Below are 14,130 nucleotides of genomic sequence, written 5' to 3'. Positions count from 1 at the left end.
TTACGTATACAAACAGAGAGCCCGCGACAGGTAACTGACAAGGTCGATCGAGAACGGCGAGCCAAGCAGCGAAAGGAGCTGCGTGCGCACATTTCGACCCTCCCTCCCTCCTCTCCTCTCTTTCGGTGTGTACGGTTCTCTACCTCGTTTCTCCGGCCATCGTCACTGTTGCGAACCTTACCGTATCGTTTCGTGTTTACATCCGGTTACGCGACGGCCCAGTTGCGTCAATGCGACAGCGTGCGCACAAGTGTGCCGTAGAGAAAAGAAAAATGCGTATGTGTGGGTGGCTGGGTCGAAGGGGGGGGGTGATGGCGTTGCGTCGTTCTCCTCTGCTCCATCCGCCTCCATTATCGAAAGACGTACTTGCAGTAGCCACCCACAACGGATGCAGCCGGCAACATGATCGCCAAGCGCGTTCATGGGCTGCGGTTTCCGCTGCGGCCGAGCGAGGCAGCTTGTGCTCGCTTGAGCTGACCTCTTCATGCTCCTGCGCCACGCCGTTCGCCCTTTGTGTGGTGCGCAGCATCCACCATTTCTGCTTTCGCTGCACGGATGACACGAGCACTGCAGCTGCACACAAATGCCTTTCCTCCTCTTCCCGCCGCCCCTCGTCTGCTCTTCGGTCTACTGCGCCACCCCCTCCTCCCCGCTCTCTACCTTTCGCATTCTCTCTCTCTCTCTCTCTGTCTGCCTGTGCGTGTCTCTGTCTCTCCTATTCCTAGCTTGTGCGCACGTTCAGTGACTCCCTGCGTGTGTTTCACGTGCACGCGCGGGCGTGCATTCTCTTCCGTTTTGCTCATCTCTCTTGTGATTTGTGGCTCTCAGCCCCTCCCACTTCCCTCCGTCCGCCTGTTTGTTGTTCCGTTGTCGCTCGTCTCGTGTTTTCGCCTGGTGTTCCCCTGTCGCACGCATCGAGGCAGCTTAGTGACAGGGTCATCTCGTTCGCCGAGGTCTTCCTCCTCCCTCCCTTCCTCCCTCCCTCCACTCCCTGCGCGCCCACATACGCCGACTCTCTCGTGTGCCGGCGTGCAAGTGGCGCCGTTGCTGTCGTGGCTCCATTTGGTGCAGTGCTCGTATGACTGTTCATGTAGGCGAAGAGTGCGTACTCGCCGTTCTCCGTGTATGTGGGCGTGTCGGCGCATGCGCGATCAAGTCTGAAGAGGTGCCGACGAGCGCGTTCTTATAGTTTTCTTCTCTACCGACATTATCGCCTGCGCCCTCCCCCTTCTCACACATACGCACGTGCACGTGTGCGCGCGCGCTTCTCTCCATCATGACCCGTCTGCCTCGTGGACGACGCTGTGCAGCGGTGGTCGCGCTGCTTGCCTTGTTCGCCGTGGTGCTGAGCCATGCCGCCGAGATCACGTACTTGGGTGTCTTCCGTGCGACTGAGGGGGAGGTGACAACGGTTTTGCTGAAAGTAGGTGCACTGAAGGCCGAGTGTATTGCCGGTACTCTCACGTACAGCGTTGGCGCTGATTACGGCAACAATGTCACGTTCGCAAACGTGCATGACCCCAGAATGGAGTTCACGGCTGCCATCACCAACATGACCTCCGGCGTGCGGACGGCGTACGTGGACCTCGTGGTGGTGTGCAATGACACCACGCCCGTCGGTGGGACGTCGCGCGTGTACTTCCGTATCTCGCCGAGAACGACAACGACCACCCTCGCTCCGTCCATGGTGTGCAAGAGTCCCGACGACGCGTTCGTGACGAGCGGCGCGTCAGTGACTTTCGCTGCGGATGCCTATACTTCCAGCTGCTACCATCCCTTGCTGGATATCGCTGATGTCACAGGCCCGTCTTACGATGCGAGGTCGCTCTTCTCTGTTGAGATGGTCAACAATTCCCAGGTGCTCGTCTTCAACGCAAATCAGACGGACACCTCACCTGGAACGTACACGGTAACGATCCTTGTCAGCTGCAGCAGCTCCTCGTGTGTGGTACAACAGGTGGTGGTTGTAGCGCCGCCGACAACCACAACGACCACTGCTCCGGCCATGCAGTGCCCTGGCAACTACAACTACTCACTCATTCTGAATTCAGATGGTATCTTAGTCGAGCAAGTCTTCAACCTCTCCGCTCGCGCCGCTGCTACCGGCATGTTCTGCACTTCGGGCGTAATCTCGGCGACGCTAAAGGAGCCCGTTCATGGTGCGCTTCGGTGGAACAACACGGGCACCTTCGTCTACACCCCCGAAACCCTCGAGGAGGGCGATGACATCGACTACTTTGAGTTCCAGCTGACGTGCTCGAACGAGGGCAGCACGTGCGCCGGCACGGTGGTCATCTCCATCGTCAGCGAGGAAAAGGACGAGATCTACTACGCTATGGAGGGCGCCATTGTGTGTCGCGGCAGCTGCGACGCAGCCGCGTGGCGCACCAGCCCGACGGCACTCGACCTCTTCGACGTGAACAAGACCGGTGTCGCAGTGACGCCGCGCAAGGACGTCCGCGCGGTGGATGGAGTCGACTTTGGCTTCACGGCGGGTGGCGACCTTGTCATCCATGCGTACACCACGATCGGCAACCTTGCAGCCCGCTTTGTGACTTTCTACCCCATCACGGAGGCCAGCGTACCGGGGCTCTTCAACTCCTCCGCGGTCCCGGACGGCTCGCACGTCTCCTTTGAGCCGTCATGCCTCAATAGGCAGGCGATCACCGGCCAAGGCACCGACATTTGGAGCTGGATAGACTTCGATGCGCTGAAGGGCCACCTCAACACAGAGGCCAACGCATACAAGTCAGGCGACAACTACTACCAAAGGTTTGGAGGTAACCACCGTCACTGCGATGTGTACCGCGTGGACCCGTGCAGGTATGCGCCTCTCATGACGCCGACGCTGAACGACGACAACAACGACGTGTACAACAACGCCACACCGTCTGTGCAGTGGAAGCTGTACATCAATGATTGTGACGCAACCTGGGTGGGCAGGGCGTCCGTGGAGTCGCTGCGCGCACTGCGCCAGCCGGACGGCTCTCCGACCTTCAGGCTGAAGGGCAACGGCACGTACTTGGTCGGTACCGTGTACTCACAGTCGGTGAAGCCGGCGAGCTGGACGTCCCCGTTAGCCGGCATTGTGCACTCGGAGACGGCCTACGAGGTGCGCCTCAAGATTCGCAATACCATCATCGTCGACGCAGTTGCGCGTCCTTCGAGCGACGCTACCGCTCCACTGCTGCAGATGAGCTCCGATATTCAGTACTCCGCAGGTAAACGAACAGACACTCAGGAGCGTCTGTATCGCTATTCCGTTCTGCTCTACCCGTACTTTGAGGCCAACAAGACGGCTGCCAACATCACATTTCTCTCGCTCAAGGTTGTCTCCACGACGCTACTGAACTCCACGTGGACGTCGCCGAGCAAGGTGGAGTGCCCGATGTGCACTGGGACGATGATCAGCTGCACGGGTACCGGAAACGGATTTGAGACGGACTGCGGCGACAAGGCACTCATGACGTTTGAGGCGCTCGATTACAACGCGTCGGACTTTGATAGCACCATCGTCAACGACGGCTCCTCCGGCAAGTCTGCGAGTACGTCGGTGAGCCCGAAGAACGCGCTGCGCGTGACGTTTGCCGTGCGCGTGAACGGTGCAGGGTCGGCCGAGTTGACAGACGCCTACCCGGTCGGCACCTTCGCCATATCTGTGAAGCTGTCGAGCGGCCAAGTGTTCGATGTCGTCGTGAACCAGACAGACTACATCAGCGAGCTCAACACGCGCTTCCTCGACACGCAGATATGCCGTCCGAGCGCGTACTGGCCGGTGCCGGATCCGCTGGGATCGTCGGTTCCAGTGAAGCCGTACAGCGCCGATACCCTCGCCTTCCCCTCTGGCAGCTCCACAGCCGAAGAGGAAGAGGCGAAAGAGGAGAGCGAGAGCTACTATGGCGTCCCGGAGCGACTGACAAGTCCGAACGTGTGCGTCACGCCACCGAACGCGGACAGAACCCAGGTTGATCTGGACAATATGACAGCCACCATCGAGAACGGAAAGGGGCAGGTGACGGTGTCCATGTGCGCCGTCGCAGACGAGCGGACGTTTGGCACGACGGACTGGGTCATGCTTTCCTTCCCCGGCATCCACGAAGAGACCAAGGAGATCAACGACGACGAGATTCAGGGCATCATCGATGACGAAATGCTTATAAACAACGCTTACACCGTAGCGCAGCTGCAGTACCTGACGCTGTCTGTGCACGCGTCGGAAGTGATGTCGAGCCTGCTCGCCGGCGACTCGGCGAACGGCTATGTCAACATTTTGCTCGACGGCGACAACGCCCCCAAGTCCCAGCGCGGAGAAGAGGAGACCTGGATGCACCCAGAGAGCAGCTCGTCGTCCGGCCAGTCGGACGCATACCTGCCGTGGGAAATGTACGCTTCCTCACTCAACTACCGCCGCATTGCCCACCACACCAATGCCAACACCAGAGAAACCGAGCCCTTTAACTTTGCCTTCATCCCCGGCTCCCTGCTGCACTCTGGAAGCAGCATTCGTGTTCCCATGATCATTCGCGCCGCGATCAAGTTCGTCACCTACGCTTTCACGGCGGCTAACTCCACGCACTCCTCGCAGCGTGTGAAGAAGAGCGAGCGTGAGGAGGCGCTGCTGTACATTGTCCCCGTGAGCCGCGGCATCTCTGCCGCCCTGCGCTTCGACACGGACACCTACGACCCGGTCATCACCCAGTCGGGCATCGCCCCAAAGCCGGCCACCGCCATTCTCATCGTGCTCATCGTGGCCGTCGTGTGTGTGCTCGCTGCGTTCGTGTACGTGGAGGTGACGTACAAGCGCATCATCCATACTGCTAAATATCACCCGAAGCGGCCCGGCAGCCCCGTGGGCATCCGCTACGGCCGTGACGGCAAGCCAAAAGAAAATCAGAAGACAGCGAGGGAGGGCAGCCGCACGGAGGCTGGCGTGCCGTTCCCTGCGTCCAAGGCGCACACGGCGAGCGGCGCAGCCACAGGTGACGCCACAACGCCCTCGGCCAAGACAAAGTTCGGCATCGTGTTTGGAGAGCAGAAGCGCGTACCAGAGTCGGTGGCCGGCTCCAGCTCCGGGTCGAGCGAGGCAGGCGACGCAGCAAAGCAGGTTGACGGCTATATTGCAGAAAATCCACCCATCGGAGAGGAGCAGCCGCGCGCCGAGGACGACGAGGTCGCGGAGTTGTAATCGCACCGCCGCAACTCAACTTCACAGAGGCGTCTGCGCGCCACAGCGGCAGCACAGCGCGGGCATAGGCGCTCCCTGGCTTCTCCTCTCCTGTCTTATCTTCATTTTCCTTCCTTCTTTTTTCTCAGCGTCAGTTTGCGTGTGTGCGAGGACGGGGCGTGCCGGCTGTGGCTCTCATGCGTCCACGGGTGCTACCTCAGAGGCTGAGCGGTCACTGCAGTAGGAAAAAACTAGAGCATGCTGGGTAGCGGAGAGGGCGAGAGGTGAGTGGTGGGGATGCAAGGTATGGTGGAGGGGGGGGGGGGATCGCCCCCCCCCCCCCCCCCATGCAAATGAGGTGCCGCTAAAGACGCGCCAAGGCCGTCGCCGAGATGCATGTGCAGAAGTGTTTAAAGGACGTTTTGGCTTTCATTTGTTACCTCCTTTTTTGTTTAGTGAGCTCTCTCTCTCGCTTCTGCGTGCGCCGACTTCATTGTCGAGCCTGCGATCCCCGACCGCGTGGTCAAGGGCACGTTGGCGTGTGCTCATGCGATGACGCGACTGCCTTCAGTCCTGCGGAGTCAAGGCATGGGGTTTGGGAAGGCCGACAGGGACAGTAGCACGTCTCTCAGTCGGAGGACGGCGTCCACGGATGCGTACGCGGGCAGAAGTGTACGCTGAAGTGGTACGTTCAGTAGCCGAGAGGTGAGGTGAAACCTAAATTCCTGTGTGTAGGCTGAGAAGTAAGCACGATTTCGACGGCTAAAGAGAGTTCGGGATGCATAGAGGGAGGAAAGGGGGTGAGGTAGGGTGAAGCTTTCTTTGCAGGCGCGGGCACGTGCGCTTCACCATGAAGTTGATAGTGATTCTGGTGCCCACGTCGGGTGAGTAGATGAACAGGTGCGGTGAGTGCGAGGATGAGTTGGGGCTGCGGTTACAAGCAAAGGGAGAAGGCAAAGGTGGCAGCAGAAGATGGGTGTGGGCGTGCGCATTCGTTGCACGGGCACTCTACACTCGTCGTCCATGCATGTCAGCGCGTGACGTTGCCCGCAGTCTTCTCTCCCTCTCGCCCTCCTCCCGCCCCTCTCCGCCATCCCTCCTCCCCCCACCCCGCAACGCGGCCCTCACTCCGCCTGGGCATGTTTAACAGGTCGTCAAGTTTCTGTAGTTCTTCCTGCTCTCTAGCGAAGCGTGCGGTACAATCTATATTGGTGTGTCTGTAACCGCGGCGTGTGTCCTGTGAAAGCTGTGTTGCGCTTCTTTCGTATCTCTCGTAGGTATCGTGTTTGATGTTGCTTTCTCATATGTGGAGGCGAGGTGGTATCGTTGTCCTTATGGAGCTGATGCTGGCGTTGTTGTGTTTGTGGCGAAGGTGTCGCCGCCTCTGGCTGTCCGTCCGTGTCCTTGCTCCCCCCTTCTCGCTCCCTTTGTTTGGATATTGTGTTGGTGTTGTCCCCACAAAGGGAAGTGCGTGAAAGAAAAAAAATGAAACTCAGAGGACAGTCGCTCGGGGGTTGCAGAGGGCTCACGGCCTGCTCTCGCGCCCGTCCCTCTCTCATGCTCCCCTTCTTTCCTTCCCTCCACCCGCGTAAAAGCAACACCGTAGCGGCGCGGCATTGGCGAACGGTGCCCCGGAGTGTAAACCCACGAGAGCTGCCTCACTGATACGCTCACATGGTGCTACACACGAGCACGCTTGCTATCCCGCTCGTCGCCGGAGGTGGTGCAGGGACGCCAACATCGCAAGTGACGATGACAAGAGGGAAAGATGTTCCCGACTCGGCGAAGCTTCGTGTGCCAACGACCCTTCACCTCATCTTTCATCCAGGCCCTTTGCTTCCCTTGTCCGGACGCCTTCCTCCTTTTGCTTCTTTACCGCTGTGCTTTCTGCGTTGAACTCGACCCGTTCTCGGTCACATGCACGCGCCTCAGCAGGAATACGGGAATACATACAGATCAGCTGCCTGTAGGACGTCGCACATCCTCTCCTCGACGTTGTCTCCTGCCGTCTTTCCCTCTCCCCGTCTGTGTGGGTGCGTGTGTGTCTCTCAGCGGCTTTCCTTCAGTAGTACAGCTGCCCTCCTCTTCCCTCTCCAATCACCCGTGCAGATGGACCGGTGCTGCTGCCGTCGAACGCAATAGATACTCAGGCGCTTCAAACATCGCTGTCTCTTCCTCGAACACCCCTTCCTCGCTCCTCTTCCCCTTTGTCTGGTGGTCACTCAGTCACACACATACACGCGTGCGCGGTGGACATCATCTTCCGCAGTGAGCGCTGCCCGGCCCTTCTTCTTTTTCCCCTCTTCCTCTTCTTCGTGGGCAACGACTGTTGCTGCTGCTGCTGCTGCTTTGCTTCGCACCCTCCCGACTCCCTTGCGTCTACTTTTCTTCCTCCTTCTATTATTGTTTCGTTCGCCTGGTTGTCGTCAGGTTGTCATCCTGAGTTACCCTAGCCCTCCTCCTCCCCTCCCCTCCTCTCCCCTCTCCTCCTTTCTCTCTCTCTCTCTCTCTCTCTCTCTCGCTGTCTGTTTTCCTAAAGTCGGCACACGTACACACATACACACATACATACACACACACACACCTTGACATACCCACACACACACACACACACACACACACACACACACATTCACAGTCGCACAAACGAGCACGCGCCCGTGTTGCCACCACCGCCTTCGGCTTCGTTCGGTTCATTCTCCCTTTGTTTCCCCGCTGTGCGCGGGGTTGTGTTCTCCGGCTCTGCCATTGCGTTTTCGGTTTTGAACTTCTTTTGTGCGCGCGCTCGTTGCCACCTCGCCTCATTCCTGCGTGTCTGTCTTGTTCTCTTTCTTCTTTACGGTCATTTTCCCCGAGTGCATGTACAGCTATCAGCATCTTGTCTCCCCTCCCCCTTGTCTCTTTCGCTTGCATTCTTGTCTCATTCATTTCCTCATACCCCTTGTGCCTTTTCTTTTGGTTTCTCTCTCGCGCACGCTTGTCCACGCCACACACACACACACACACACAAGAAACGCGATCGACACCATCTTGCACCCGCCGACGCACTCATCCCACCTCACGCGGTGAACAGAGGACAGCAGAAGGCAAAACGTTGCCGTCGATGTGATTGGTGGATACTGTGGAGCTCTCTAGTGTTTCTCTGCGCCTTGTTTTCTTTGTTTTTTTCCGCGTCCGCTGCTGCTCTCTCTCTCTCTTTCTCTTTTGCGTTCTTCTCGTGCGCACAGCAGCGGTCGTCTCTTGCGAGTTTCGACGCGCCCGCCCTGCGTGCATCACCGCTTGTGAGTGTTGCGGTGCTGCTCTCTCTGGTTTATCCCCCTTTTTCGCTTATCCCGTTGCTGTGAAATCGGTGCTGTGGACTACCCGCTGCCTTCTTTCTTTACGTGTCGCAGCGCCCGCTTTGACCTCACCGCTTGCCGTTTTTTTTTTGTGTGTATTTTTATTTGTGACCCTCTTGGCCCTCCACCCGGCGCCTTCCCCCTCCTCTACGGGCGTGCTCTCTCACTCTCTGGTTTGTGCTTGCTCGTTGGTTGCAGCGGTGTGCGTGCTTGCGTGCGTGCGCGGCGGCGAAATGGACAAGTATCAAAGGGTGAAGGTCCTTGGGAAGGGCAGCTTTGGCAGCGCCATCCTCATCAAGCGCAAGACAGATGGGCTCCTGTTCGTGGTAAAGGAGGTGGGGATGACGAGGATGAGCAAGAAAGAGCGAGACGAGGCGCGGCACGAGTGTACCGTGTTGCAGCAGCTGCAACACCCCAACATTGTCCGCTACGTCGAGCAGTTTGAGAATAACAATAACCTTTACATCGTCATGGAATACTGCGACGGTGGAGACTTGGCGGAGAAGGTGAAGCACAGCCGCGGCCCTATGAAGGAGGCGAGCATGTTGTACTACTTCTCGCAAATCTGTCTCGCGATCGAGTACCTGCACGCTCGCCACATCCTGCACCGCGACATCAAAACCATGAACGTCTTCCTCATGAAAAACGGCGCGGTGAAGCTCGGCGACTTTGGCATATCGACGGTGCTGCGCACGACGATGGGCATGGCGAACACGGTGTGCGGGACCCCCTACTACTTCTCCCCGGAGCTGTGCCGCAACCGGCCGTACAATAACAAGAGCGACATCTGGGCTCTCGGCGTGTTGATGTACGAGTGTGCCACCGGTGGACGCCACCCATTCGATGGCACCAGCATGAATCAGCTCATGCAGCGCATTGTGCAGGGCCACTACGCGCCCCTCTCCAGCCAGTACTCCTCGGACTTCCGCAAGATGGTTGACTGGTGTCTCCAGAAGGACCCAGCTAAGCGGCCCAGCATCAAGCAGACACTCGCCCTGCCACTGATGCGCCGCTCTCTTGAACAGCTAGAGGAGAACTTAATGCTCGCCACCCAGTGCCGGGTGCGCTTAAAGGACATCATCGACTTCGAAGGCGGCATAGATCAGGAGGAGCGCAAGGGCAGCTCGCCGCAGCCCTCTCCGAAGCCCTCCCCTCGCGCAGTCGCCAAGGATGGGGTATCACCCGGGCAGGCGGCTGCTCTCGCGATGGCGCGTCAAAATTTATCCCCAGTATTCCAGCCACCGACGTCGCCATCGCATTCGCCGATGGCCTCCCCCGAACGCGGCGGTGGCGCGCCAGCGGCGTTGGGGCCAAAGCCGTCTGCTGCCGTCCAGCAAAGCCCCACGGCGAGTCCAAAGCAAGGCAACGACGCTCACCGCTTCTACAGTCCCTGCCACAAGAGACCCATCGCCAACCCTCTGCTGCCGGGTGGTGGCGCCAGACCCGCTCCAGCCGAATCTCCGAGCGGCGCTGTTCCCCCGCCCCTCGCCCAGCGGCCCCTTGGGGAGCCGCATCACACACCTCCGTTGCGCATCAAAGTTACCCTCGGCGGTGCTGGAAATCGGCGTGGTCTTGCCGCCGCAGCATTGCCAGCAGCGGCAGCGGCACCGGCACCTGCCCCTGGGCCCTCTCCCAATGCAGCGGATGCATTTCACGCTGACATGCGCCGTGTGGACGCCATCATAGCCCGCTATGGCCGCAACGCGGACGAGAAGGCAAAAGAGACGATCCACGCGTACATGCGCCGCAAGCACGAGGCGTACCTGAAGCGGCAGAAGGAGGAAATCGAGGCCCGTGAGCGACGCAACAGGATGCGCAAAGAAGAGCTGCGCCGCGTTCTGGAGAATCAGCGGCTGGCTGCTTCTCCTCTCCGCAACAACGACCGCCGCAACAGTCCGCAGCTGAACAACGTCAACCTGAACGGGTACCCTGATGATCGTTCGCCATTTAGAGGCAGTCCACAGCCCCGCGCCAAGCCGGAGAACGCCCACCTGCCCTCCCGCACCCCGCCGTCATCGCCGCTACAGGATAAGGAGCCCGTCTTTGGCCGTGACCCGCGTCGCGGCGCCCCTCCTGGAGAGCGTGCGAGCCGCCCCACGACACCGCAGCAGCAGCGCGTGCCACAGCAGCCGCCTAGTCCAGCGGCAGCCGCTCCGAATGGAAATCCCCTGCCGAAGACGCCGCCGCGCAGAGTCGTGTACGCGGCGAATTCGCCACAACAGGCGCACCCTCCCTCTCAACACTGCACCGAGGCACCGGAGGCACGCCGCGCCGTCACTCCCGACCCACTGCACTCGCCGCCGTCGCGACTCGGCGCCCCGCGTGGAGCCGCCTTCGACATCGAACGGCGGTCTTTGCCCAACTCAAAGCCGGAGACAGCTAGTGGAGGCCAAAAGGCGCCGCTCACTGCCGGCCTTGGCGGTGGCATTGACGGCCACCGGATGGTGCTGCAGCCGAGTCAACAGCATCTGCCGCAACCCCGGCGTCCCGTGGACGAGGAGCAGCTGCCTGCACGTCGCGACAGGCGTGAGTCGCGTGCGCTTGAGGACGCCGCGGTGGCGCGCCGCCCCTCCGCCCTCTCCCCCATTTCTGGCGACCCTTATGACCACTGCTCACCCTGCCAGGCTGCGTCTGCTGCGCCAGAGCGCGCCTCCCCGAGCACTGGTGACCCTCGCCTTCAACGACCGGGTCGTGCGCCGCAGCGGTACTTGAAGCCGCTCGGCGGGCGTGGCGAGAATGGTCTGTCACCTGTGCCGAGCCCGACCTCTGGTCAGAGCCCCAGGCACGGTGCTGCTGGAGTTGAGCACCGTCATAGGGGTTCCTCTGGTGTACCACCTCCTGTGAAGTCTAAGGCGTTGGTCAGCGCTGGCAACGCGAACCCGCCATCGTCAGCCCCGGGGGAGCTAGTCGACATTCCACGCACCGCAGCGCACTCTTCGAGAGCGCAGGCGAGCCCTTGTACACCAGTGAAGGAGGCGCTTCGTGCACTGCGTCGCAGCAAGGTGCAGGCGGGCGCACCGGCACCTCCGCCCTCATCCGCGATGGCGGCTGAGATGAAGGACTTGCCGGCGATCGTCGCCTCTCCTGAGCACGAGCGTGGGGTGCGTCGCAACCATCCACGATACCGATTGGAAGAAGCTGCCTTGTACCATGGCATGAGGCGTGAACAGCCTTCTCGTGGAGACGAACGGGTGTCGGTGGATGAGCACCGCAAACCGCACCACGCAGAGGTGTCCGCCGTGCCGAATACGCTGGAGGCGCTGCGCAGTTTGCGTGCGCAGCAAGACAAGGCCATGAGGGCGGAGGGCGGCGCCAGAGAGGAGGTCAATCCTGGAGGACAGCTGGCGCTACTGAAGCAGCGGCAGCGGATGCAACAGCGACCACGGCAGGAGTCAGCGTCTTCGGTTGTGTCTGTTCCGCTGGCACCGTGGCTCATGACACGAGCCACGGAGGCTGCGGCGTCTCCCAGGTCGGAGGTGCCTTCCCGCCATGACAGGAAGACTCCGGTGTCTCGCGATAGCGCAGCAGCTCGACCTTCGGCGGCGCATGTGACAGCGCTTTCGTTGGGTGACATTAACCGCGGCGCTGCTCCGTCGCGAGCAGCTCCACCATCGGCCCAAGCTGGTGCACCGCCGTCGCCGAACCCATCAACCGGTGGCGGGGCCGGCGTTCAGAGCTCGATGGAGGGGTATGCGGAGATGCTGCAGCACCTGAAAGACCTCCTTCAGCGCAGGCGCGTGAGCAGCACCGGCGGTGCTAGTGCCCCTACCTCACCGACGACCGCTGCCTCGGCACCGTCTGCGATAGAACACCCACGTGACCCGGCGGTGCGGTCGCCGATATCGATGCGGAACCGCGCGTTGCCTCCGCCACTGAATCCGAGTCCGCTGGGCGGCGGGGACATGAGCTGCGCGAGCGACAGCGGTGGCTCCGGCGTTCTCGTTTCTCCGCCGCACCTGAAGGCGACGAGGCCGCTGCACCCTCAACCAAACGCTGTTCCCGTTGTGGTCGTGCTCCCGGACTGCGAAGCGGAGGAGGAAGACGACGACTTCGAAGACGCCGTCCCGCTGTCGCCAGTGCGATGTGCTGAGCTCAACGACGCCTACGTCCGCCAGCAGGACCAGCAGGAACAGAAATGGCGTCATGCACAGGAGGATGTGTACACGAGCGACGTGGACTTGACATCGGCGGCGATGGAAGAGGAGCTGGAGGGCGAAGAAGGGTACACGGGCTACCAAAAACAGCCGTCTTCCAAAGAGGTGCCGAAGGGCATCAAGTCCTGACAACTGACGCTGTTGGACATTTGTTTTGAAGGAGGGGGGGGGGGCGGGGCCCGTGCAGTGCCTTGTATGGCAGTGTCGGTCTTCGGTTTTGGAAGACAGAGATGAAGGATGGAGACGGAGAGGAGAGGTGAGAAGCAGCATTGTGCTACGCCTCCGCTCCTCTTTTTGGGCGTGTGCTTTATCCTCCCCACACCCACCCTTGTGCGCGTGTTTGGCGTGCATGCCGGTATACTTCCCCCTCCCCCCTCTCTCCCCCGACTGATGCTAGCTTGTAAGGTCGATTGCCCGCGCTTTTATCTCTGCCGTACAGAGCGGGAACGGAGGCGGCGTCATGTTACTCTTTTCGTTCTTCTTCGCACCTCGTTGTACCGTTGTAGAGCGCGTGTCTCTCGCTGTGCTGCTGTTGCCCTTCTCGTTGTTCTTGTCGTGCAGCGTTGGACTCTCTCTCTGCGGCTCTGCGGCAGCGTTGTTTGGCATAGACGTGCGTGTCTGTGATGACCACCGCTTTCATTGCCGTCTCTGGCTCGCTTGCACGGTGCGTCTGCCACCTTGCTTTTCTTTTGCGTCTCCTTCTTTTTCCCTGTCGCGCTTCCGTAGTTCACTGCTGTTGTTCGTGTCTTCCATCCTTCCCTTGCTCACCTCGTGGTATGTACAGCTGATATGCATCGCCGCCACAACGCACCGTTCAGCCCATATATCATGGGTGCGTGTGTCGAGAGTGCGTATTGTTTTTCTTTCTCGCTGGTTCGTGTCGTCTTCCCGGCTGGCCAGATGTGGACAGTGTGCGCTTCCACACGCTCTGCCTCTTCCTTTGTTTTGTGTGTGTGTGTGTGTGTGTGTGTATGTGTGTATCACCCCCGTGCACTCAAATCGCGTTGTCTCGCCCTCCACGCCCTTTCTTTGTTGTGGTGCGTCGTGACCTTCTTGGCACTTCCTCTGACCACCGTTCATGAGTGCGCCAGCGAGAAGCGAGCGCCACAGCGCGTACATACATAAATGTGAACGTACACACATACACACGCACATACACAGGGACATGCACATGCTCACAAGCATTGAATTCGCCTCTCTCATCTACCCTTCATCCCTTTTCCTCAGACGTTTCGGCGACCTTTTCGGCACAGTCGTGTCTGCTGAGATGTCGTCGCTCGCTCCGCAGTACTTGTCTTCCTTCTCCCCTCTTCTCACGCGCGCTCTCCTACGCACCCTCCCCCCCCCGCACACGTACAAATACCTGCACACCCACCCAAGAGAACTCCCGTCCCTGACGCGTAGAGTGACACAGCTCGACGGTGATTGAAGCCCTCCTCCTCCTCCGTACAGACAAGAAGAACGTCGCATAGGA

The 14,130-nt window shown here is 60.0% G+C and overlaps 2 protein-coding genes across 2 annotated transcripts; both read left to right on the top strand.

Moving 5' to 3' along the window:
• Window positions 1-1,276: 1,276 nt before the first annotated feature.
• LMJF_32_0270 (conserved hypothetical protein) lies at window positions 1,277-5,185 on the top strand (the record flags this gene model as incomplete). Its single annotated transcript, XM_001685288.1, has 1 exon — window positions 1,277-5,185. One exon carries the CDS (start codon window positions 1,277-1,279, stop codon window positions 5,183-5,185), a length of 3,909 nt encoding a protein of 1,302 aa, XP_001685340.1.
• Window positions 5,186-8,735: 3,550 nt separating this feature from the next.
• Window positions 8,736-12,785, top strand: LMJF_32_0260 (putative serine/threonine-protein kinase Nek1; the record flags this gene model as incomplete). The annotated part of the gene is made up of 1 exon (XM_001685287.2): window positions 8,736-12,785. One exon carries the CDS (start codon window positions 8,736-8,738, stop codon window positions 12,783-12,785), a length of 4,050 nt encoding a protein of 1,349 aa, XP_001685339.2.
• Between the last annotated feature and the right edge of the window lie 1,345 nt (window positions 12,786-14,130).

This window comes from Leishmania major, chromosome 32, assembly GCF_000002725.2.
Source record: "Leishmania major strain Friedlin complete genome, chromosome 32".
NCBI classification, from domain to species: domain Eukaryota; phylum Euglenozoa; class Kinetoplastea; order Trypanosomatida; family Trypanosomatidae; genus Leishmania; species Leishmania major.
This window is presented reverse-complemented; position numbering and strand designations above follow the sequence as displayed.